The sequence below is a fragment of the Scyliorhinus torazame genome, chromosome 9 (assembly GCF_047496885.1).
Source record: "Scyliorhinus torazame isolate Kashiwa2021f chromosome 9, sScyTor2.1, whole genome shotgun sequence".
Lineage (NCBI taxonomy): Eukaryota > Metazoa > Chordata > Chondrichthyes > Carcharhiniformes > Scyliorhinidae > Scyliorhinus > Scyliorhinus torazame.
Genome location: NC_092715.1, coordinates 128880510 through 128907537, shown reverse-complemented (window position 1 = coordinate 128907537; position 27028 = coordinate 128880510). Strand labels below are relative to the sequence as shown.

The window sequence follows — 27028 nt, the reverse complement described above, 5'->3', positions numbered from 1 at the left end:
ATGATCTTGTTGAATGATAAACCTGAACTGAAGGACAAATTACCTACTTCTGCTTCTATTTATGTTCTTAAAGGCACAGTTGACAGAATTTTCCATTTTAATATGAATTCAGGATATGGCATTTGCTGTCATTAATGTACCAGAAAGAGGTACAAGAAGGGGACCATAGTATGGGAGAGAAAAATATTTCACCCATCCCAAGAAAAGGCAGGCATTGCTCAGATACACAAAGGTCCACATTGTAACAATTTTTATTTTGAAAAGTGAGCTATTTAAAAAAAGCTGTTGTCTTTAGAAACATGATCAGGTCATTTATTTTACTGTAGTCTGTGTGACCTTGCAGTTTGCTCTTTGGCTGCTATTTGCCCTAGATTACAGGTTACAATTCAAAAAGTACTTCATTGGCTATAAAGCATTTTGGGACATTTGCAGATTGTGAAAAAGATGAAATTAATACAAGTTTGTTCTTTGCACATTCGGCCCAATTTTGAGAAGATGATGGTATCTGGATCTGAACATAGGTGTCAGTGCCTAGAAGTTGTGGGGTGGGGAAAGAGGAGACTGCCAATTAAATCTATTGTTAATAATTCAAAGTAAATTTTGTACTAAAAATGCAATTCTTAACAACTTTAAAGTTAAGAACAGGAAGTAGTGTGTTCAGAATGGAACACCAAAGAAGTAGCAGAGTTTAGCAGCAGAACCAACTTGTATTGAATTAGATAAATTAGGAGGGATGACTAACTTTTATTTAAGGAGATTCTCTTTATCTCAAGTTACAAAGTCTACAATAGGAGCACCACATTATAAGAACCATGCCAAAATGTCTTTTTGTTTCAATAGCCGTTTTATTGAAACAATTATTTGTTAAGTACAACATGATTGACATAATTTTGTTTGAAGAAAATTCAGTACAGCCAGCGTCTGATAATATAAACAGAAGCTGAGCACCAATAGGTTTTAACTTGGGATTACATATTTCTTTTGTTCATTATGATTCAAAGCTAATTTTTACTTTTAGGTGCAGAGTTCAAAAGCTCTCGGCAATTTAGGAGTCACTGATTATGATTAAGTTGTGCAGTATTTTTGTTGAAATTAATTATCATGGCATATTCCAAGTAAGTAGGAAAGCAGAATGTTTTTTTCATATATATCAATAACATTTCATAAATTTTGCTCTATAATAAAATTAGTACATTTTATTGCACAATTAAAATGACCAAGATTTGATTCTTCTGCACTCTTCCTTTCTGTTGTTAGATAAAATTAAGTTTCACCAATAACTGTTTTAATTATGCTGAAACATTTCAAAGCAAAGACAGAATATCCTGAGTATATAACAAAAACAAAAATGCAACCCTGAATGAGTCCTTTATATATAAAGTAATGTAAATGCTTACATGTAGTGCCTATTTACTAAGACATTTGCAAAGCAAGAATTCATATAATTAAACTAATAGGTACATCAATCTGTGATTAGTTAAGATTACATGTGCACTTGACTTCATGCTTAGTCTTGTACTTCATACACACGCCATGGCAAAAGCCAACTAAGTATTAAAAAGTGAAACCATTACAAAAATATGAGATTTTATTCCTCTCTGCTAAGCAATGCACAAAATGTTTTATTTGTTTCATACCCAGGTTATCAACGCCAATGAAACAATGTGCGGCCATTCACAATAAGTGAACTGTTACAATCCTTAAATATAAATGATTATTCCCAATATTGAGCGTGCATGAAATAATAGCAAATATAATTTTTAACAAAGCAGTTTAATTATTCCGGTATGTGGTGGAATAGAAGGAAGTTTCTTTAGCTGTACAAGGTTCAATTTGTACGGCTGCATACTTTTACATCTGGATCTTGCAATGAAGTAGCTGCTATTTGACTAACATTGTGCTAGTGCAATTCAATAATCCTAACAGAACATACCCCTTTGGTTGGCCTAAAAAGATGGGTGCTAACCTTTCTTCTATAAAAGTAAATTGACTTACACAGAAGTGACCAGTTAAAAAGTGAACCAGTGACATTATGGATTGGATAGGTAAACTGGTATGGTAAAGGTTTAGCTCAGTATTTTCCAGTGTATTGAATACCTGATCTCAGTCAGCTCAATTAATACAAGCTGGCAAGGGCAGATATTCCTTGTGGAGCGGGAATGAAACTAAGATAGGGTGGCCAAGTAATCAGGATTCAACTTCGATACGTATCTCTTCAGCTGACACAGGAAGGAAATGTGAAGGTAAAGTCTTGGAGAAAATGGTCACCCTGCCCATATTGTAATTAGCATGTCGCATTAGATGGGAAGAATCCAAAAAGCATCACACTTCTTTAAAAATCAGAAGTGTAGAAATTCTGCTTTTGATTTAGAATAGGAATGCTGATCATAGTGAATCATAATATATGCAAAGGTAAATAGTGAAAGCTGAAGTTAAGGACATTGGCTCAATATTTATCTTAAGTGATTATTCTTCCACATGTTATACATTTCGTTGTATCAAAGGATAATAAGTTAACAGTTTGTAAATATGTAACTTTTTACTTCAACTTGCTTGTTTACAGAAAAGAAAGCTCCAACCATTAGTCTGGTTTTGGCTTATTTTTCATCAAGTATTGCATTTAAACATTTGACCATATAAATATAGATTTTTTAAAAATTGAACAACTCTGTATATTAACCCTTTCCATTCTAGGATGTTCTTAAGATAAATGTTCAGTGTAGATTTACTGCCTTGCTGCAGCAAAGGTTTTCTAAGCTTTTACTATTTTACTAACAGAACTCACAATAGAGTTTGAACTCCATAGTTTAGGTCAAAAATGTTTTAAAACAATTTTCTTTCATACCAACACATTGCATAATGGACTGTAGGATGCAGCTGTGTGTCCATGATTCCCCATCATCCTGGGTTACTAATCTTGGTAAATTCAGATATTGAGTAATCTTGGCTCAACTGCAATACACCCATTATTGAACTGATACAAAGTGGCACTGGCAGTAGAGGCTGCTTGCTGTCCCCTATGGCTGTGTACTCTTGCACACAAAAAGAAATCACAATGAATTTAGATATTGTCTCAATGGAAGAACGATTTAATCAATGGATCTCATTTACAACTATAACTCAAGGCAAAGGTTTTTTTAAAAACATTTTTTACCTTTGATTTTATTGTAAAATGCTGTGCAAGTTTTTTTTAAAGTTCTCCCTTGCCACAAACTCCTGGAACACTAGCTACGTTCTCCTATTTGAAGACTTTAAGCAAAAAATAATTTATAGCTTGTATTTCAGGGGCTTCCTAAGGCAAAAAAACAAGGAATGGTCACAGTTCAAATGATATCCTATACAAATCCTTAATACAAGCATAAAAAAGATAATTATTGTATCTTATACTATTTGATTCTCTTTAAAGCGCTGTACATTTTGACACTTCAAAAAATACCGGCAACCTGTATCAACAAAGAAAAGCTTTTTTTTTTTAGCAGCAACACATTTTACCTTATTGTACAATAAACTTACTTCATTCTTACATTTTGACACATTTAGATTCAATAATTCCTAGTTTTCATTAATAAAATTCATAAGCTTACAATATTCTTAAGGCATCAGTGCATTAAGAATTAAAATGAAAAAGAAAATCTCCACTTCCACTCAACACATATCGCTATGTGGCACCTGTTCTCTACACACTTAATACACAAAATATTTTAGTAGATCTGAATTTAAGTTGAGGAGCTATGTTGACGACATCACTATCATAGTATAAATCTAACATCATTTTGCCAGATATCTAATTTCCCACTCCCTGTGCTAAAACGATCTGGCAGGATCCTCATCTTCATTGTTCCATCAGCTCCACAAGAGAACATATGATTTGCTGGGCCAGTCTCTATTTGCATGACTCCTGTTCCTATGTTTCTGAAGAGTGACTGTCGAGCATGTTCATTTGAGAATGTGTGAATCAGGTTGTGAGTAGTCAAACTCCAAACCTAAAAGTAAAAGCAAGTCAGTGTGAATGGGGTGCAGTTTAAAAGTTTATTGCAAGGGAAGTTCACAAACCTTTCTAGGCAGTCCACTTATCAAAGATATGTTTAAAGATGTTCCTGTAACCTCCTAAAGTTGTGCAATAAATGCAGCCGACTGTTGTGCTCTAAAACTGCGACCTCAAATTCTGTCAATGGTCTCTTAGCTGGTAAAAGATCAGTGACTGTTTTTACTAACTCAATTAATTGTGTGGTCATATTCAGCTTTTGTTCAGCACCCTGCTCAAAGCAACAAGACTGAAATGAGAACTCAACATGATGGGGATTTGTAGATGGGCTAACTCTCAGCCCATTGGAACTTCATCAAAAGTACATATCCTTCCTAATACTACCACTGTAATTACAATTTTGCCTCATGACATCTTTTAAATATAAATAGTACTTTACCAAAAGAACTATTTGAGAAGGCAAAATGGCCAAGTGCTGAAATTAGTATTAATGCATTATGATGAAATGATTATTTCAATATTTTTGAGGATATTGTGTTGCTCTGTGGAAATGTTGTGCTTCTGTCTGTGTGTGTCTCTCAACTTAATTAAGCTTGGGACTGAGTCTCTATGGAATTGAGAACATTACAGGGGCTAGGTGTAAAAGCAGGCATTTGAAGTGGAGATGACCAGGTTATGATGTGCTACAAGTAAACAAACATGGGTAAAAATGTAATCGACGGGGTTAAAGGGGGTTACGAATGGGAATTCATGCTTGACAAATCTACTGGAATTCTTTGAGGATTTAACTAGTAGAGTTGACCGGGGGGGGGGGGGGGGGGGGGTGCGCAATGGATGTGGCATACTGAGAGGCGGTGGGGTAGTGGTAATGCCAATGGATTAGTAAATCAGAAACCCAGGGTAATGCTCTGGGTGCCAGGTTCGAATCCCACCACTGTAGATGGTGAAATAAGAATACAATTTAAAACAAAACTGGAATTAAAACTCTAATGATGTCCATGAAACCATTGCAGATTGTCATAAAAACCCATCTGGGTCACTAATGTCTTTTAGGGAAGGAAATCTGCCATCCTTACCTGGTCTGGCCTAAATGTGACTCCAGGCCCACAGCAATGTGGTTGACTCTTCACTGCCCCCTCAAGGGCAATTAGGGATGGGCAATAAATGCTAGCACAGCCAGCCACACCCAAGTCCCATGAATGAATAAACATTTTTTGGACTTTCAGAAGGGTTTTGATAAAGTCCCACATAAGAGATTAGTGTGGAAAATTAAAGCGCATGGGATTAGGGGTAGTGTTTTGAGATGGATAGAAAACTAGTTGATATGAAACAGAGTAGAAATTAAAGGGTCTTTTTAAAATTGGCAAGCAGTGACGAGTGGGGAACCACAGAGATTGGTGCTAGGACCCCATATATTCACAATATATATTAATGACTTAGATGAGGGAACAAAATGTATTATCTCCAAATTTGCAGATGACATCAAGTTGGGGGGGAATGTGAGCTGTGAGGAAGATGCAGAGATCCTTCAGTGTGATTTGGACAAGTTGAGTGGGTGGGCAAATGAATGGCAGATGGAGGGTGAGAAGGGAGGGCAAATGAAATACAGATGGAGGGTGAGAAGGTAAAATCAAGCACTCGTGTTTTGTGCTTAAACAAAGGAGATTACAATGGGATGAGAGAAGAACTAGCTAAGGTAGACTGGGAGCAAAGACTTTATAGTGAAACAGTTGAGGAACAGTGGAGAACCTTCCAAGCGATTTTTCACAGTGCTCAGCAAAGGTTTATACCAACAAAAAGGAAGGACGGTAAAAAGAGGGAAAATCGACCGTGGATATCTAAGGAAATAAGGGGGAGTATCAAATTGAAGGAAAAAACATACAGAGTAGCAAAGATCAGTGGGAGACTAGAGGACTGGGAAATCTTTAGGGGGCAACAGAAAGCTACTAAAAAAGCTATAAAGAAGAGTAAGATAGATTATGAGAGTAAACTTGCTCAGAATATAAAAACAGATAGTAAAAGTTTCTACAAATACATAAAACAAAAAAGAGTGGCTAAGGTAAATATTGGTCCTTTAGAGGATGAGAAGGGAGATTTAATAATGGGAGATGAGGAAATGGCTGAGAAACTGAACAGGTTTTTTGGGTCGGTCTTCACAGTGGAAGACACAAATAACATGCCAGTGACTGATGGAAATGAGGCTATGACACGTGAGGACCTTGAGAGGACTGTTATCACCAAGGAGGTAGTGATGGGCAAGCTAATGGGGCCAAAGGTAGACAAGTCTCCTGGACCTGATGGAAAGCATCCCAGAGTGCTAAAAGAGATGGCTAGGGAAATTGCAAATGCACTAGTGATAATTTACCAAAATTCACTAGACTCTGGGGTGGTCCCGGCGGATTGGAAATTAGCAAACGTGACACCGCTGTTTAAAAAAGGAGGTAGGCAGAAAGCGGGTAATTATAGGCCAGTTAGCTTAACTTTGGTAGTAGGGAAGATGCTGGAATCTATCATCAAGGAAGAAATAGCGAGGTATCTGGATGGAAATTGTCCCATTGGGCAGACGCAGCATGGGTTCATAAAGGGCAGGTCGTGCCTAACTAATTTAGTGGAATTGTTTGAGGACATTAACAGTGCGGTAGATAAAGGGGAGCCAATGGATGTGGTATATCTGGATTTCCAGAAAGCCTTTGACAAGGTGCCACACAAAAGGTTGTTGCATAAGATAAAGATGCATGGCATTAAGGGGAAAGTAGTAGCATGGATAGAGGATTGGTTAATTAATAGAAAGCAAAGAGTGGGGATTAATGGGTGTTTCTCTGGTTGGCAATCAGTAGCTAGTGGTGTCCCTCAGGGATCAGTGTTGGGCCCACAACTGTTCACAATTTACATAGATGATTTGGAGTTGGGGACCAAGGGCAATGTGTCCAAGTTTGCAGACGACACTAAGATAAGTGGTAAAGCAAAAAGTGCAGAGGATACTGGAAGTCTGCAGAGGGATTTGGATAGGGCTAGGGTCTGGCAGATGGAATACAAGGTTGACAAATGTGAGGTTATCCATTTTGGTAGGAATAACAGCAAAAGGGATTATTATTTAAATGATAAAATATTAAAACATGCTGCTGTGCAGAGAGACCTGGGTGTGCTCGTGCATGAGTCGCAAAAAGTTGGTTTACAGGTGATTAAGGCGGCAAATGGAATTTTGTCCTTCATTGCTAGAGGGATGGAGTTTAAGACTAGGGAGGTTCTGCTGCAATTGTATAAGGTGTTAGTGAGGCCACACCTGGAGTAGTGTGTTCAGTTTTGGTCTTGTTACTTGAGAAAGGATGTACTGGCACTGGAGGGTGTGCAGAGGAGATTCACTAGGTTAATCCCAGAGCTGAAGGGGTTGGATTACGAGGAGAGGTTGAGTAGACTGGGACTGTACTCATTGGAATTTAGAAGGATGAGGGGGGATCTTATAGAAACATAAGATTATGAAGGGAATAGATAGGATAGATGCGGGCAGGTTGTTTCCACTGGCGGGTGAAAGCAGAACTAGGGGGCATAGCCTCAAAATAAGGGGAAGTAGATTTAGGACTGAGTTTAGGAGGAACTTCTTCACCCAAAGGGTTGTGAATCTATGGAATTCCTTGCCCAGTGAAGCAGTAGAGGCTCCTTCATTAAATGTTTTTAAGATAAAGATGGATAGTTTTTTGAAGAATAAAGGGATTAAGGGTTATGGTGTTCGGGCCGGAAAGTGGAGCTGAGTCCACAAAAGATCAGCCATGACCTCATTGAATGGTGGAGCAGGCTCGAGGGGCCAGGTGGCCTACTCCTGCTCCTAGTTCTTATGTTCTTCGATGCAGTATAATTTGGAGAAAAGTGAGATTATCCACTTTTGCAGTAAAAATGAGAAGGCAGACTATTATTCGAATTGCCATAAATTAGGAGAGTGGAATGTACAATACCTGGGTGTCCTTGTACACCAGTCACTGAAGGTAAGCATGCAGGTATGGCAGAGAGTAAAGAAAGCTAATGGTATGCTGACCTTCATTGTGAGAGGATTCAAGTACAGGAGTAGGGATGTTTTGCTGCAATTATACTGGGCCTTGGTGAGGCCACACATGGAATATTGTATGCAGTTTCAGTCTCCTCATTTGAGGAAGGTTGTTTTTGCTCTCGAAGGAGTGCAGCGAAGGTTTGCCAGACGTATTCCTGGGATGGGGGGGACTGAAGTAATAAGGAGAGATTGAATCAGTTAGGATTCCATTCGCTGTTCAGAAGAATGAGGGGGGAGGGGGATCTCATAGAAACCTATAAAATTCTGACAGGATTAGACAGGTAGATGCAGGAAGGATGTTTCCAAATGTGGGTGTGTCCAGAACCACGGGTCACAGTCTGAGGATATGGGGTAGACTATTTAGGTCAGAGATGAGGAGAGATTTCCTCACCTAGAATGTGGTCGGCCTGTGGAATTCGTTACCACAGAAAGTAGTTGAGGCCAAAACATTGTATGTTTTCAAGAAGCAGTTAGATGTAGCACTTAGGGTGAAGGGGATCAAAGGATATGGGGAGAAAGTGAGATTTGGCTATTGAGTTGGACGATCAGCCATGATCATAATGAACAGCAGAGCAGGCTAGAAGGGCCAAATGGCCTCCTCCTGCCCCTACGTCCTAGGTTTCTATAAGAAAGGTTTGTTTGCGTTTAGCTATTAACTTTCAAAGGGAAATAAAAGGTTTTGCAACTGGAGGAAAGTTGGGAAAGGTTATCAAGTTTTATTTGACCCGAGTAGGGAGAATAGAGAACATGAAAGACCTTTATAGTTTGAAGGCAGTTAAGTTCAGAGAGATGTCTGTTCCAGAAATCATGGTCTTGTTTGAAGCCTTAGATTTCCACAGGGAAGTGAGAGGAAAGCACTGTGAAATATCTTCCCTATAGCAACAGTGGGCTATGCCTTGTGGTAAGACTACTGAAAGTTCATAGACTAAATATCTATCAGGATTGTGGCCTAAAAGGGGTGTGGTGTTTGAGAGTCTAACAAAGTAAAAATATTTTGGTGGGAATGTTTGTAGGATCAATTTCAATTGTGTACATGTAATCTTGGGTGTTTACATTTTATTCTCTTCTAAATGTTTCAATTGAAAACCTCCAAGATTATTACTGGAATTTCTGACACCTGACTGTTCAGCACACACATCTTCTTGTAATAAAATACAAATTGAGACCGTTGTAATAGCTTGCCAAGTTTCCCTCTGGGAATTGGGTGGCATCTACCACCTGCTACATAACAGGACTTCATGAAGCTAGTAGATAAATTGCAAGGAGAAAAAAATCTTCCACATGAAAACCCGTAGGTTAATAATTGTGTGTATATTACAAAAGAAATACTGAGTCAGTAGGGTTTTTCCACAAAGGAATTGGGACATTTTATGGAGGCGGAAACTGATCGGTTTCCTGTAAGAACACTATTCACAACGCCCTTTGTTGCTCTTGCTCATGTATTTGCTTTGTTTGGTCCCTTGTTCCGCACTGTAACCAATCACTGTTTGTCGATGTACCATTTGTCAATGTTCTCGGTTGATTATTCTTTTGTCTACTATGTACGAACTGTGTACGTTCCCTCGGCCGCAGAAAAATACTTTTCACTGTACTTCGGTACATTTGACAATAAATCAAATCAATCAATCAATTAAATGGAGAGAGAAGCAAGACAGATTTTGTGATCTTTGAATTTATGAATGGATAATGGATGACCAAATCATCAATCCACAACATGGGGCAAGCTTAATGGATTCAAAAATCCCTTCATATCCTAAAATGCAGTATTTGGTTTGATGCTGTCCGAAAAAAGAGTTATGGGTACTGACATATTTTCAGTTATTCCCCAATAAATGTTTTGTTATTTTAAGATTGCTGATGTTCGCTGGGATAAAGTTTTTCCAGTTACAAATATTGAATACTGGCTCAATATACTTAGATTTATTCAGAACTATAAAGTATGTCAGCAATATTTTAAATTGACAAATAATATTTTGTACATCACTTATACCTTCATATTACCCTCGGCAGACCCAGTAATGAAGTATTCCTCTGCTGGATCTACAGCAATTGCTTTGATAGGTGAATCGTGAGACTGAAATGTTTGACGCAGCAGTCTCTGACGTAGATCAAATATACAAATGTAACCTTTTCTTCCACCAGATAACAAAAGTTGCTGCTTTGATGCATATGCCAACACGGTGGCTCCACTATCATGACAGGTGAAAGCTGGAATGCAAAAAACTGTACGTTGAACCAGTTGTCTTGTTTTATGAACAATCTAGAAGTCCTGTACATTTTAAACAAACTGACCAGAGAGTATCAACTAGTGACACTAGAATCAGCACTATCGTTGTATCCCTGTGATAAAAATTCCTCAAACTGCACCAAAATGGGCACGGTGGCGCAGTGCTAGCAGTGCTTCCTCACGGTGTTGAGGACTCGGGTTCGATGCCGGCCCCAGGTCACTGTCCGTGTGGAGTTTGCACATTCACCCCATATCTGCGTGGGTCTCACCCGCCACAACCTAAAGATGTACAGGGTAGGTGAATTGGCCACGTTAAATTGCCTCTTTTTTTTTTAGAAATATTTTATTGAAAATTTTTGGTCAACCAACACAGTACATTGTGCATCCTTTACACAATATTATAACAACACAAATAACAATGACCTATTTTATAAACAAAAAATGAATAAATAATAAATAACAAAAATGAAAACTAACCCTAATTGGCAACTGCCTTATCACAAGTAACACTCTCCAAAAATATAATTTAACAGTCCAATATAGAATTATCTGTAGCAACAACCTATACATATTATACAGCATATATTAACAACCCTGAGAGTCCTTCTGGTTCCTCCTCCCCCCTCCCCCCCCGATCCTGGGCTGCTGCTGCTGCCTTCTTTTTTCCATTCCATCTATCTTTCTGCGAGGTATTCGACGAACGGTTGCCACCGCCTGGTGAACCCTTGAGCCGACCCCCTTAGGACGAACTTAATCCGCTCTAGCTTTATAAACCCCGCCATGTCATTTATCCAGGTCTCCACCCCCGGGGGCTTGGCTTCTTTCCACATTAGCAATATCCTGCGCCGGGCTACTAGGGACGCAAAGGCCAAAACATCGGCCTCTCTCGCCTCCTGCACTCCCGGCTCTTGTGCAACCCCAAATATAGCCAAACCCCAGCTTGGTTCGACCCGGACCCCTACTACTTTTGAAAGCACCTTTGTCACCCCCATCCAAAACCCCTGTAGTGCCGGGCATGACCAAAACATATGGGTATGATTCGCTGGGCTTCTCGAGCACCTCGCACACCTATCCTCCACCCCCAAAAATTTACTGAGCCGTGCTCCAGTCATATGCGCCGTGTAATACCTTAAACTGAATCAGGCTTAGCCTGGCACACGAGGACGACGGGTTTACCCTGCTTAGGGCATCTGCCCACAGCCCCTCCTCGATCTCCTCCCCCAGCTCTTCTTCCCATTTCCCTTTTAGTTCATCTACCATAGTCTCCCCTTCGTCCCTCATTTCCCTATATATATCTGACACCTTACCATCCCCCACCCATGTCTTTGAGATCACTCTGTCCTGCACCTCGTGTCGGGAGCTGCGGGAATTCCCTCACCTGTTGCCTCGCAAAAGCCCTCAGTTGCATATACCTGAATGCATTCCCTTGGGGCAACCCATATTTCTCGGTCAGCGCTCCCAGGCTCGCGAACTTCCCATCCACAAACAGATCTTTCAGTTGCGTTATTCCTGCTCTTTGCCACATTCCATATCCCCCATCCATTCCCCCCCGGGGCAAACCTATGGTTGTTTCTTATCGGTGACCCCCCCAAGGCTCCAGTCTTTCCCCTATGCCGTCTCCACTGTTCCCAAATCTTCAGTGTAGCCACCACCACCGGGCTTGTGGTGTAGTTCCTCGGTGAGAACGGCAATGGGGCTGTCACCATAGCCTGTAGGCTAGTCCCCCTACAGGACGCCCTCTCTAATCTCTTCCACGCCGCTCCCTCCTCCTCTCCCATCCACTTCCTCACCATTGAAATATTAGCGGCCCAATAATACTAACTTAGGCTCGGTAGTGCCAGCCCCCCCCTATCTCTGCTACGCTGTAAGAATCCCTTCCTCACTCTCGAGGTCTTCCCGGCCCACACAAAACCCATGATGCTCTTTTCAATCCTTTTAAAAAAAGCCTTCGTGATCACCACCGGGAGGCACTGAAACACAAAGAGGAATCTCGGGAGGACCACCATCTTAACCGCCTGCACCCTCCCTGCCAGTGACAGGGATACCATATCCCATCTCTTGAAATCCTCCTCCATTTGTTCCACCAACCGCGTTAAATTTAACCTATGCAATGTGCCCCAATTCTTGGCTATCTGGATCCCCAGGTAGCGAAAGTCCCTGATAGAACATAGAAAATACAGCACAGAACAGGCCCTTCGGCCCACGATGTTGGGCCGAACCTTTGTCCTAGATTAATCATAGATTATCATTGAATTTAGAGTGCAGAAGGAGGCCATTCGGCCCTTTGAGTCTGCACCGGCTCTTGGAAAGAGCACCATACCCAAACTCAACACCTCCACCCAACACCAAGGGCAATTTGGACATTAAGGGCAATTTATCATTGGCCAATTCACCTAACCCGCACATCTTTGGACTGTGGGAGGAAACCGGAGCACCCGGAGGAAACCCACGCAGACACGGGGAGGACGTGCAGACTCCGCACAGACAATGACCCAAGCCGGAATCGAACCTGGGACCATGGAGCTGTGAAGCAATTGCGCTATCCACAATGCTACCGTGCTGCCCTTAAGAACAAATAAATCTACACTATATCATTTTACCGTCATCCATGTACCTATCCAATAGCCGCTTGAAGGTCCCTAATGTTTCCGACTCAACTACTTCCACAGGCAGTGCATTCCATGCCCCCACTACTCTCTGGGTAAAGAACCTACCTCTGATATCCCTCCTATATCTTCCACCTTTCACCTTAAATTTATGTCCCCTTGTAATGGTGTGTTCCACCCGGGGAAAAAGTCTCTGACTGTCTACTCTATCTATTCCCCTGATCATCTTATAAACCTCTATCAAGTCGCCCCTCATCCTTCTCCGCTCTAATGAGAAAAGGCCTAGTACCCTCAACCTTTCCTCGTAAGACCTACTCTCCATTCCAGGCAACATCCTGGTAAATCTTCTTTGCACCTTTTCCAGAGCTTCCACATCCTTCCTAAAATGAGGCGACCAGAACTGTACACAGTACTCCAAATGTGGCCTTACCAAAGTTTTGTACAGCTGCATCATCACCTCACGGCTCTTAAATTCAATCCCTCTGTTAATGAACGCGAGCACACCATAGGCCTTCTTCACAGCTCTATCCACTTGAGTGGCAACTTTCAAAGATGTATGAACATAGACCCCAAGATCTCTCTGCTCCTCCACATTGCCAAGAACTCTACCGTTAACCCTGTATTCCGCATTCATATTTGTCCTTCCAAAATGGACAACCTCACACTTTTCAGGGTTAAACTCCATCTGCCACTTCTCAGCCCAGCTCTGCATCCTATCTATGTCTCTTTGCAGCCGACAACAGCCCTCCTTACTATCCACAACTCCGCCAATCTTCGTATCGTCTGCAAATTTACTGACCCACCCTTCAACTCCCTCATTCAAGTCATTAATGAAAATCACAAACAGCAGAGGACCCAGAACTGATCCCTGCGGTACGCCACTGGTAACTGGGATCCAGGCTGAATATTTGCCATCCACCACCACTCTCTGACTTCTATCGGTTAGCCAGTTCGTTATCCAACTGGCCAAATTTCCCACTATACCATGCCTCCTTACTTTCTGCATAAGCCTACCATGGGGAACTTTATCAAATGCCTTACTAAAATCCATGTACACTACATCCACTGCTTTACCTTCATCCACATGCTTGGTCACCTCCTCGAAGAATTCAATAAGATTTGTAAGGCAAGACCTACCCCTCACAAATCCGTGCTGACTATCCCTAATCAAGCAGTGTCTTTCCAGATGCTCAGAAATCCTATCCTTCAGTACCCTTTCCATTACTTTGCCTACCACCGAAGTAAGACTAACTGGCCTGTAATTCCCAGGGTTATCCCTAGTTCCTTTTTTGAACAGGGGCACGACATTCGCCACTCTCCAATCCCCTGGTACCACCCCTGTTGACAGTGAGGACGAAAAGATCATTGCCAACGGCTCTGCAATTTCATCTCTTGCTTCCCATAGAATCCTTGGATATATCCCGTCAGGCCCGGGGGACTTGTCTATCCTCAAGTTTTTCAAAATGCCCAACACATCTTCCTTCCTGACAAGTATTTCCTCGAGCTTACCAATCTGTTTCACACTGTCCTCTCCAACAATATCGCCCCTCTCATTTGTAAATACAGAAGAAAAATACTAATTTAAGACCTCTCTTATCTCTTCAGACTCAATACACAATCTCCCGCTACTGTCCTTGATCGGACCTACCCTCGCTCTAGTCATTCTCAGATTTCTCACATATGTGTAAAAGGCCTTGGGGTTTTCCTTGATCCTACCCGCCAAAGATTGTTCATGCCCTCTCTTAGCTCTCCTAATCCCTTTCTTCAGTTCCCTCCTGGCTATCTTGTATCCCTCCAATGCCCTGTCTGAACCTTGTTTCCTCAGCCTTACATAAGTCACCTTTTTCCTTTTAACAAGACATTCAACCTCTCTTGTCAACCATGGTTCCCTCACTCGACCATCTCTTCCCTGCCTGACAGGGACATACATATCAAGGACACGTAGCACCTGTTCCTTGAACAAGTTCCACATTTCACTTGTGTCCTTCCCTGCCAGCCTATGTTCCCAACTTATGCACTTCAATTCTTGTCTGACAACATCGTATTTACCCTTCCCCCAATTGTAAACCTTGCCCTGTTGCACGTACCTATCCCTCTCCATTACTAAAGTGAAAGTCACAGAATTGTGGTCACTATCTCCAAAATGCTTCCCCACTAACAAATCTATCACTTGCCCTGGTTCATTACCCAGTACTAAATCCAATATTGCCCCTCCTCTGGTCGGACAATCTACATACTGTGTTAGAAAAGCTTCCTGGACACACTGCACAAACACCACCCCATCCAAACTATTTGATCTAAAGAGTTTCCACTCAATATTTGGGAAGTTAAAGTCGCCCATGACTACTACCCTATGACTTCTGCACCTTTCCAAAATCTGTTTCCCAATCTGTTCCTCCACATCTCTGTTACTATTGGGGGGCCTATAGAAAACTCCTAACAAGGTGACTGCTCCTTTCCTATTTCTGACTTCAACCCATACTACCTCAATAGGGTGATACTCCTCGAACTGCCTTTCTGTAGCTGTTATACTATCTCTAATTAATAATGCCACCCCCCCCACCTCTTTTACCACCCTCCCTAATCTTATTGAAACATCTATAACCAGGGACCTCCAACAACCATTTCTGCCCCTCTTCTATCCAAGTTTCCGTGATGGCCACCACATCGTAGTCCCAAGTACCGATCCATGCCTTAAGTTCACCCACCTTATTCCTGATGCTTCTTGCGTTGAAGTATACACACTTCAACCCATCTCCGTGCCTGCAAATACTCTCCTTTGTCAGTGTTCCCTTCCCCACTGCCTCATTACATGCTTTGGCGTCCTGAATATCGGCTACCTTAGTTGCTGGACTACAAATCCGGTTCCCATTCCCCTGCCAAATTAGTTTAAACCCTCCCGAAGAGTACTAGCAAACCTCCCTCCCAGGATATTGGTGCCCCTCTGGTTCAGATGCAACCCGTCCTGCTTGTACAGGTCCCACCTTCCCCAGAATGCGCTCCAATTATCCAAATACCTGAAGCCCTCCCTCCTACACCATTCCTGCAGCCACGTGTTCAACTGCACTCTCTCCCTATTCCTAGCCTCGCTATCACGTGGCACCGGCAACAAACCAGAGATGACAACTCTATCTGTCCTGGCTTTCAACTTCCAGCCTAACTCCCTAAACTTGTTTATTACCTCCACACCCCTTTTCCTACCTACGTCGTTGGTACCAATGTGCACCACGACTTCTGGCTGCTCCCCCTCCCCCTTAAGGATCCTGAAGACACGATCCGAGACATCCCTGGCCCTGGGAGGCAACATACCTTCCGGGAGTCTCGCTCGCGACCACAGAATCTCCTATCTATTCCCCTAACCATTGAATCTCCTACAACTATTGCTTTTCTATTCTCCCCCCTTCCCTTCTGAGCCCCAGAGCCAGACTCCGTGCCAGAGACCTGACCGCTAGCGCCTTCCCCCGGTAGGTCATCCCCCCCAACAGCATCCAAAAGGGTATACTTGTTTTGAAGGGGAACGGCCACGAGGGATCCCTGCACTGTCTGCCTGTTTGTTTTTTTCCCCCTGACTGTAACCCAGCTATTCTTGTCCTGTACCTTGGGTGTGGTTACCTCCCTGTAACTCTTCTCAATCACCCCCTCTGCCTCCCGGATGATCCGAAGTTCATCCAGCTTCAGCTCCAGTTCCCTAACACGGTCTTTGAGGAGCTGAAGTTGGGTGCACTTCCCGCAGGTATAGTCAGTGGGGACACCGGTGGTATCCCTCACCACCCACATCCTACAGGAGGAGCATGTAACTGGCCTAGCCTCCATCCCCTCTTACCTTAAAGAATATAGCTGCTGTGTGGACTAACTAGATCTCCGCCCTTCGACTCTGCTCCCAGTCAGCTACACTTCCTGTAAACTCCTGGCTCTCTTCACACTCTTTGCGGAAATGTCGGAAACAAAATGAAAGGAGCACCTTACTCCCTCCTCACCTAACTCCCTCGGTCACCAAACTCTCACTATCGCACTCAAAAAGCACCAAATTCAGCACTCCCTCGGTCACCAAACTCTCACTATCGCACTCAAAAAGCACCAAATTCAGCACTCCCTCGGTCACCAAACTCTCACTATCGCACTCAAAAAGCACCAAATTCAGCACTCAGTGCAAACAAAGTCTGCACTGTAGGGGATCACTTTTATACTGTGAATCTAGCCTCTGAAAAACTGGCCTAATCCAATTAACTAATTAACAAGCTCCAGCTGCAAGTGCCTAGAAGTAGAAGCCTGTTTAAAGCTGATTGAAAATTCACCTTCTTCTAAACCAAACAGCAACTTTTAAGTTAATTAACTAAATAAAAGAAAGACTAAACTTTAGATAAAAATGAAGCCTTATACTCCCTCGGTCACCAAACTCTCACTATCGCACTTAAAAAGCACCAAATTCAGCACTTCCTCAACGGTATGTCCTCTATTTCTCTACTCTGCTCCCCTGGATGCACCACAAACAACTCACTTTTCCCCATGTTCAATTTATACCCTGAAAAATCCCCAAACTCCCCAAGTATCCGCATTATTTCTGGCATCCCCTCCGCCGGGTCTGCCACGTATAGTAACAAATCGTCCGCATACAAAGATACCCGGTGTTCTTCTCCTCCTCTAAGTACTCCCCTCCACTTCTTGGAACCCCTCAACGCTATCGCCAGGGGCTCAATCGCCAGTGCAAACAATAATGGGGACAGGGGGCATCCCTGCCTTGTCCCTCTATGGAGCCGAAAATATGCAGATCCCCGTCCATTCGTAACCACGCTCGCCATTGGGGCCCTATACAACAGCTGCACCCATCTAACATACCCCTCTCCAAAACCAAATTTCCTCAACACCTCCCACAAATAATCCCACTCCACTCTATCAAATGCTTTCTCGGCATCCATCGCCACTACTATCTCCGTTTCCCCCTCTGGTGGGGCCATCATCATTACCCCTAACAGCCTCCGTATATTCGTGTTCAGCTGTCTCCCCTTCACAAACCCAGTTTGGTCCTCGTGGACCACCCCCGGGACACATTCCTCTATTCTCATTGCCATTACCTTGGCCAGGATCTTGGCATCTACATTTAGGAGGGAAATAGGTCGATAGGACCCGCATTGTAGCGGGTCCTTTTCCTTCTTTAAGAGAAGCGATATCGTTGCTTCAGACATAGTCGGGGGCAGTTGTCCCCTTTCCTTTGCCTCATTAAAGGTCCTCGTCAATACCGGGGCGAGCAAGTCCACATATTTTCTATAGAATTCGACTGGGAATCCATCCGCTCCCGGGGCCTTTCCCGCCTGCATGCTCCTAATTCCTTTCACCACTTCTTCTACCTCGATCTGTGCTCCCAGTCCCACCCTTTCCTGCTCTTCCACCTTGGGAAATTCCAGCCGATCCAAGAAGCCCATCATTCTCTCCCTCCCATCCGGGGGTTGAGCTTCATATAATTTTTTATAAAATGTCTTGAACACTCCATTCACTCTCTCCGCTCCCCACTCCATCTCTCCTTCCTCATCCCTCACTCGCCCGATTTCCCTCGCTGCTCCCCTTTTCCTCAATTGGTGTGCCAGCAACCTGCTCGCCTTCTCCCCATATTCGTACTGTACACCCTGTGCCTTCCTCCATTGTGCCTCTGCAGTGCCCGTAGTCAGCAAGTCAAATTCTGCATGTAGCCTTTGCCTTTCCCTGTACAGTCCCTCCTCCGGTGCTTCCGCATATTGTCTGTCCACCCTCAAAAGTTCTTGCAGCAACCGTTCCCGTTCCTTACTCTCCTGCTTCCCTTTATGTGCCCTTATTGATATCAGCTCCCCTCTAACCACCGCCTTCAACGCCTCCCAGACCACTCCCACCTGGACCTCCCCATTATCATTGAGTTCCAAGTACTTTTCAATGCACCCCCTCAGCCTTAGACACACCCCCTCATCTGCCATTAGTCCCATGTCCATTCTCCAGGGTGGGCGCCCTCCTGTTTCCTCCCCTATCTCCAAGTCTACCCAGTGTGGAGCGTGATCCGAAATGGCTATAGCCGTATACTCCGTTCCCCTCACCTTCGGGATCAACGCCCTTCCCAGCACAAAAAAGTCTATTCGCGAGTAGACTTTATGGACATAGGAGAAAAACGAGAACTCCTTACTCCTAGGTCTGCTAAATCTCCACGGGTCTACACCTCCCATCTGCTTCATAAAATCTTTAAGTACTTTGGCTGCTGCCGGCCTCCTTCCAGTCCTGGACTTCGACCTATCCAGCCCTGGTTCCAACACCGTATTAAAATCTCCCCCCATTATCAGCTTTCCCATCTCTAGGTCCGGAATGCGTCCTAGCATCCGCGTCATAAAATTGGCATCATCCCAGTTCGGGGCATATACGTTTACCAAAACCACCGTCTCCCCCTGTAGTTTGCCACTCACCATCACGTATCTGCCCCCGTTATCCGCCACTATAGTCTTTGCCTCGACCATTACCCGCTTCCCCACTAATATAGCCACCCCCCTGTTTTTCACATCTAGCCCCGAATGGAACACCTGCCCCACCCATCCTTTGCGTAGCCTAACCTGGTCTATCAGTTTCAGGTGCGTTTCCTGTAACATAACCACATCTGCCTTAAGTTTCTTAAGGTGTGCGAGTACCCGTGCCCTCTTTATCGGCCCGTTCAGCCCTCTCACGTTCCACGTGATCAACTGGGTTGGGGGGCTTCCTACACCCCCCCCTTGTCGATTAGCCATCACCTTTTTCCAGCTCCTCACCCGGTTCCTACGCAGCTGTATCTCCCCCAGGCGGTGCCCCCCCCGCCCATCCCCTCCCATATCAGCTCCCCCCTCTCCCCAGCAGCAGCAACCCAGTAATTCCCCCCTCCCAATCCCCCGCTAGCGTAATTACTCCCCCCATGTTGCTCCCAGAAGTCAGCAAACTCTGGCCGACCTCGGCTTCCCCCCGTGACCTCGGCTCGCACCGTGCGACGCCCCCTCCTTCCTGCTTCTCTATTCCCGCCATGATTATCATAGCGCGGGAACCAAGCCCGCGCTTCTCCCTTGGCCCCACCCCCAATGGCCAACGCCCCATCTCCTCCAACTTCACATCCTCGCCCCATCACCACCTGTGGGAGAGAGAAAAGTTACCACATCGCAGGATTAGTACATAAAACTCCTCTTTCCCCCCTTTTTAACCCCCCTCTTTGCCCCCCACATTCGCCCCACCACTTTGTTCAAACGTTCTTTTTAATAACCCGCTCATTCCAGTTTTTCTTCCACAATAAAAGTCCACGCTTCATCCGCCGTCTCAAAGTAGTGGTGCCTCCCTCGATATGTGACCCACAGTCTTGCCGGTTGCAGCATTCCAAATTTTATCTTCTTTTTATGAAGCACCGCCTTGGCCCGATTAAAGCTCGCCCTCCTTCTCGCCACCTCCGCACGCCAGTCTTGATAAACGCGGATCACCGCGTTCTCCCATTTACTGCTCCGAGTTTTCTTTGCCCATCTAAGGACCATTTCTCGATCCTTAAAACGGAGGAATCTCACCACTATGGCTCTGGGAATTTCTCCTGCTCTCGGCCCTCGCGCCATCACTCGGTATGCTCCCTCCACCTCCAACGGACCAGCCGGGGCCTCCGCTCCCATTAACGAGTGCAGCATCGTGCTCACATATGCCCCGACGTCCGCTCCCTCCACACCTTCAGGAAGACCAAGAATCCTCAGGTTGTTCCTCCTTGCGTTGTTCTCCAGTGCCTCCAACCTTTCCACACATCGTTTCTGATGTGCCTCATGTGTCTCCGTCTTCACCACCAGGCCCTGTATGGCGTCCTCATTCTCGGCTGCCTTTGCCTTCACGACCCGAAGCTCCCGCTCCTGGGTCTTTTGTTCCTCCTTTAGCCCTTCGATCGCCTGTAGTATCGGGGCCAACAGCTCTTTCTTCATTTCCTTTTTGAGCTCTTCCACACAGCATTTCAAGAACTCTTGTTGTTCAGGGCCCCATGTTAAACTGCCACCTTCTGACGCCATCTTGGTTTTTGCTTGCCTTCCTTGCCGCTGTTCTAAAGGATCCACTGCAATCCGGCCACTTTCTCCTCCTTTTTTCATCCGTGTCCAGGGGGGATTCCCTTCTGGTTTACCGCACAGTGTTTTTAGCCGTCAAAATTGCCGTTGGGGTTCCTATCAAGAGCCCAAAAGTCCGTTTCACCGGGAGCTGCCGAAACGTGCGACTTCGCTGGTCATCGCCGCATCCAGAAGTTAAATTGCCTCTTAATTGGAAAAAATAATTGTTTAAAAAAAAAAAAATTGCACCAAAATGTTTTTACAGATCAACTGATTGACTGGAAACCAAAGACAAACCATCCTTAAAATACAAAGGGCTATAAGCTTTCTAAATAAAAAGTAAGCCATGAATAGCAAGACACACTTTCCAATCAGCACCCAAATGCCACTGCAGAGCACATGCTTTACCTTTACATGGCCTTAGATCTATGTATACTTGGAAGTATAACTCAAGAGTGATGACACTACAATAGGGTATGTATTTTAACATGCACTGAGAAAGTGACACTGTTAAACAGTATGCTTACAACATTAATAGTTTTAGTTTTTTTGCATGTTGTTCACGTACAGCAAAAAGTGAATTCCTTACCTTAGCATGAAGATGACAGAAAAATAGAGTATATATAGATACTACTCAGTTTTCATAAAGCTGCTTTGTAATTGTGCAAGATCTATGCAAGTGCCACAGATTCCAAACACACCAAGTCTCAGTCAGCTGGGGCACAACCCCAAAATAAATTTACCACACTCTTGTGGACAAGACTTCTCTGATCATCGCAATAGAACATTTCAAATAAATTAAAGATTTCTTGTACAATGGAAATTGCACTTTTTACATGTGATCTTTTCTTAAATGTTCCCCATTCGCATTAAACTCAGAAAATAACAGCTGAATCAAAATAAACGTATCCCGACACTGAAAATACAATTCTGAAGTATACAATTAAAATCCAAGAAAGAAAAAGGTAAATTCGTAGCACAAAAGATTTCTAATTACTACACGGCAGTGTCGGTATTCAGTTCTGCCTGTCATAATCAATTAGGTGCTTAAATATTACTTTAAAATCTACCTTGGATCCATTTTTTTATTGCTTACTCAGTAATAAAGGTCATAATTCTATAAAAAAGAAATGCTGTGCAGTGTTAAATTGATTTAAATATGGTGCAGAATATATCCGACACTGCCCTTTTAACAGTAACTTGCATTTCCAAAGCTCATTTAAAGTAGAAAACATCTCACGATGATTCAAAGAATCACCAGGCAAAATTTGACATTAGCGAGATGAAAAGATATTGAGGCAGGGACCAAAAGCTTGGCTGAACAGGTAAGTTCTATGCAGTGTCCTAAAGGAGGAAAGAGCAATGGGGGAGGAGGTGATGTCCATGCCTGGGCCTCAGCAGCTGAACAGTATAGAGCAATTTTGATTGTTAAAAAAAAATTTGAAAATCTAACTGTCCAAGCAACAACATGCATCATTTGCTCAAGGTCACAAAATGCTTAAGTTAATTAATTTTCTCCAATTATTCTGTGAACAATTTTTTACTAGTTATTGCCGATAAAGTTTCATTATAAATGCTGTTATGAGGGCTTCTGGCGACGGCGGGCGGGAGGCAGCCGCACATTGGAGGGCTCCCATTCGGGTACGGCATTTTCGGGGTTTAATGCCCGGTCCCAGGGGCACTGGAGGCGGCAAAAGCAGGGAGAAGGCACAGTGAAGGGAAATGTTGAAAATAAGTAAAAAAAACGGCCGTGAACAAAGCGGCTGAAAATCCGTCGGGGAGTGGAAAGGTCACCGCGGGGACGGCAAGAACAGTGGAGGCTGGGGCACCAGGGGAGGCCGCATTGCCCACGGCTGAAGAAATTACTAAGGTGATGGCCGTGGAACTCGAAAGGCAGTTCACAAAACACATGGAGGCGATGAGGAAGGAGATGGGGGCGGTATTGAAAGTGCTGGTTGAGGAGGCGATTGCCCCGGTGAGGGCGGCGGTATTGAGCGCAGTGGCAAAGGTGCAGGAGCAAGGTGAGGCACTGAAGGATGTGGAAGAGACATTATTGCAGCACAGTGATCAACTTACCTCGATGGGGAAGGAGATGCGGAAGGTGATAGAGATCAAGAAGGGTCTGCGAGCCAAAATGGACGACTTGGAAAACAGATCCAGGCGACATAATCTGAGGATTGTGGGTTTGCCCGAAGGAGTGGAAGGCCCAATGCCGACTGAGTATTTTGCCATGATGCTGGCGAAGCTATTGGGGGAGGGGATGATCCCTCCCGATATGAACTGGATCGGGCTCATCGGTCGTGGAGGCCTGTACCAAAGGAGAGTGAGCCTTCAAGAGTAGTGACTCTGTGTTTTCGTAGGTACAGTGTGAAGGTGAAGGTCCTGTGCTGGGCAAAGCAGACGCGGGTGGTGCAGTGGGCTGGAGCTGGTATACGCATATATCAGGACTTTACAATGGAGCTGGCGAGGAGGCAGGCTGCCTTCAGCCGGGTGAAGAGGCCACTGTACATCAGTAAGGTGCAGTGCAGCATAGTATACCCAGCTAAGTTGAGTGACCTACAAATCCAAGGACTTTTATTTTGGGACGGCGGAAGCAGCGGAGGAGTTTGCGAAGGCAGAAGGACTGTGGCTGAATTGAGAAATGGTCATGAACCGATGTAGCCTCAGTTAACTGTAGTTTTTCACTGCATGCTGGTGCATGTGCTAAATGAGCCAACGTTGTATATATTTGGACAAGGAAAGAGATGGGACTTTCACTTGCAATGATGGTTCTTTGGGGCTTGGGTGTGTATGAGGGGTTTGTGTGCTAAAGGGGATTTCTTGGTTTTCCTGGTACCAGGAAAGGGGGAAAGAGACCCGGGCGGGGGCCTCCACGCTGGCCTGTTTACGGGAGTGAGGTGGGGGGAGCGGCTGCGGCCATCGGAGCCTGGCAGAACAGGTTCCGATGAGTCTAGCCGGGATGGAAAGTTGGGTGGGGGGGGGGGGAAGGAACAGAGGTTGGGGGGGAGGAGTTTTATAAGAGGAAGTGGAGTGGAGGCGTCGGGGAGGAGGGATTTACAATTCATGGGTGTCATTTACGGTACTCTTTCGGGGATTGGATGGCATTGAATGTTAGGGGGAGGGGGGGGGGTGGATTCTATTGGTCAATGATGACCATAGGCGATTCCTGATTCCTTTTTATTTATTTTTTCCTTTGTTTTTCCCACCGTGGGAGGGTTTGTTTTATTTGATGTTTATATTGTCAGGTGGGGCGTTGTTTGGGGTGGTGGGAGGATGGGATCGTTGTTGAGAAGGGGATTGACTTTGTATTTTTTACCGTTTACTGCTTGTTGGTGGGGTGTAAATTCTGAAGAAAATGTGAAAATGGAGAATAAAAATATTTTACACACAAATGCAGTTATGAATTTGACACCACATATTTTCTGTTAAGCTCACCATGAACGAGACTATTGGTTTGTGGCACAAGTGTATCCCAGAGGCAGATATTCCTAGAGGGGCAGAAAACGTAATCATGACTAATATACTTTATGTAATCTACATGCATAAGTTCATTTCCTTCTGTTCTTCAAAAAAGGTCAAACTTGAGACTGACATTTGTATCTAGCTCTCCAGTCTCACACCCTGGCTTGGCTAACTTTAATGCTTTTGCCATAATTGAAATATTATAGTCATAGATCTAAGTGAAAACTTCAAAATAGTTGTCAATTTTTAAAAAAGGAGAAAAAAGGAAATTCAGATGCGAAATGAAAGAAAATTAAAGTGTAAGAAATATGATTTGCAGATGGAATGACGAATGCCATTTCCCATAAGGGATTGTGTAAACCAATGAACCATCCATTTGCTGATCTATCGGATTGATGTCATGGCTGGAAGTGGTACCAGTAGCACTTCTCCAAATTTGTAAGATTCCAGGAACAACTTTGAGACAAGGGTCACACTGAACAATTGACAGTGAGGCTCAGATTACATGTGTAAGGCACTGCCATTCAGTGACAAACCAATGAGACACATATTTTTTAGGTTCAAATCAGACTTCTATCTTTCGACTCTGAATCTGGTTCCTTCTTAAATCTACAATGATGGTTCAATTTTACAATCTGTAAAACATTAACAAATATTAAAAAAAAATTTTTTTTAAGAGTACCCGATTCATTTTTTCCAATTAAAGAGCAATTAAGCTTGGCCAATCCACCTACCCTGCACATCTTTGGGTTGTGGGGGCGAAACCCACGCAAACACGGGGAGAATGTGCAAACTCCACACAGACAGTGACCCACAGCCAGGATTGAACCTGGGACTTCGGCGCCGTGAGGCTGCAGGGCTAACCCACTGCGCCACCGTGTTGCCCTAACATTAACAAATATTATCTGCTCAGTACAAGGAGGAATAAAAAATCTTTGAGAAAATATTGGAAAATCTCAGGAGGTCTGGAAGCATCTGTAGAGAGAGAAAAGAGCTAACGTTTCAAGTCCAGATGACCTTTTGTCAAAGCTGATGAAAAAAATCATTCTTGGGATGTGGGCACTATTAGCAAGGCAGAATTTATTACCCAAACCCAATTACTCTCAAGAGGGTGGCGGCGAATGATTTGAATGACTATCACCCATATGTTGAAGATAATCTCACATTGTGGTTAGGTTCCAGGATTTGCGCCTACTGATAATGAAGGAACAGGTGATATTTGACAAGGGAGTTTTCAATGAATGGCCTGACACTGGGAAGCTCCGAGTAACAAAGGTACCTTGGAGTGTTTGTCCATAGATCTGTGAAGGCAGAAGGGCAGGCTAATAGGATGGTGAAAAAGGCATAAGGGACACTTGCCTTTATCAATCGAGGCTCAGATTACAAAAGCACAAAGGCGGTGTTGGAGTTGTTTAGAACTTTGGTGAGGCCACAGCAGGAGTACTATGTGCAGTTCTGGTCACCACATTATAAGAAGGATGTGATTGCATTGGAGGGGGTGCAGACGTGATTCACCAGGATGTTGCTTGGGATGGAACATTTAAGGTATGAAGAGAGGTTGGATCGGCTTGGGTTGCCAATATCCAGTGGCACGCCACAGGGATCTGTGTTGGGTCCCCTATTGCTTGTCATTTATATAAACATGATGTGGAGATGCCGGCGTTGGACTGGGGTGAGCACAGTACGAAGTCTTACAACACCAGGTTAAAGTCCAACAGGTTTGTTTCGATGTCACTAGCTTTCGGAGCGCTGCTCCTTCCTCAGGTGAAATTTATATAATTATATTTATATATGTAAGGCACTGCCATTCAGTGACAAACCAATGAGAGACATATTTTTTAGGTTCAAATCAGACTTCTATCTTTCGACTCTGAATCTGGTTCCTTCTTAAATCTACAATGATGGCTCAATTTTACAATCTGTAAAACATTAACAAATATTTAAAAAAATTTTTTTTTTTTTTTTTTTTAAAGAGTACCCGATTCATTTTTTCCAATTAAAGGGCAATTAAGCTTGGCCAATCCACCTACCTTGCACATCTTTGGGTTGTGGGGGCGAAACCCACGCAAACACGGGGAGAATGTGCAAACTCCACACAGACAGTGACCCACAGCCAGTATAATTTATATATATATATATATATATATATATATATATATATATAATATATAATATATATAATTTATATAAACAACATAGATGACTATGTGGGAGGTAGCATGAGTAAGTTTGTGGATGACACAAAGATTGGCCGGGTAGTTAACAGTGAGGTTGAGTGTCTTGGATTACATTAAGATATAGGAAGGATGGTCAAATGGGCAGAAAAGTGACAGATGCAATTTAACCCTGAAAAGTGTGAAATGATACACTTTGGAAGGAGTAGTGACAAGGAAATATTCAATGAATGGCCTGACACTGGGAAATTCTGAAGAACAAAGGTACCTTGGCGTGTTTGTCCAACTGTCTCTGAAGGCAGAAGGGCAGGTTAATAGGGTGGTGAAAAGGCAATATAGGACACTTGCCTTTATCAATCGAGGCGTAGATTACAAAAGCAGGGAGGTCATGTTGGAGCTGTATAGAATTTTGTTGAGGTCACAGCTGGAGTACGGTGTGCAATTCTGGTCACCACATTATAGGAAGGATGTGATTGCACTGGAGGGGTTGCAG

The 27028-nt window shown here is 43.7% G+C and overlaps 1 protein-coding gene across 3 annotated transcripts in view; it reads right to left on the bottom strand.

Moving 5' to 3' along the window:
• Window positions 1–235: 235 nt before the first annotated feature.
• The window catches only part of LOC140429471 (dmX-like protein 1), a 366142-nt gene continuing 339349 nt past the window's right edge, over window positions 236–27028 (bottom strand). For all 3 annotated transcript variants that reach the window (XM_072516509.1, XM_072516511.1, XM_072516510.1), the window contains 3 exons: window positions 24335–24387; window positions 10018–10235; window positions 236–3983 (listed from right to left, as the gene is read on the bottom strand). In XM_072516509.1, the coding sequence (XP_072372610.1) occupies window positions 3750–3983; window positions 10018–10235; window positions 24335–24387 (505 nt within the window). In that variant the 3' untranslated portion in view covers window positions 236–3749. The remainder of the gene's footprint in view (window positions 3984–10017; window positions 10236–24334; window positions 24388–27028) is intronic.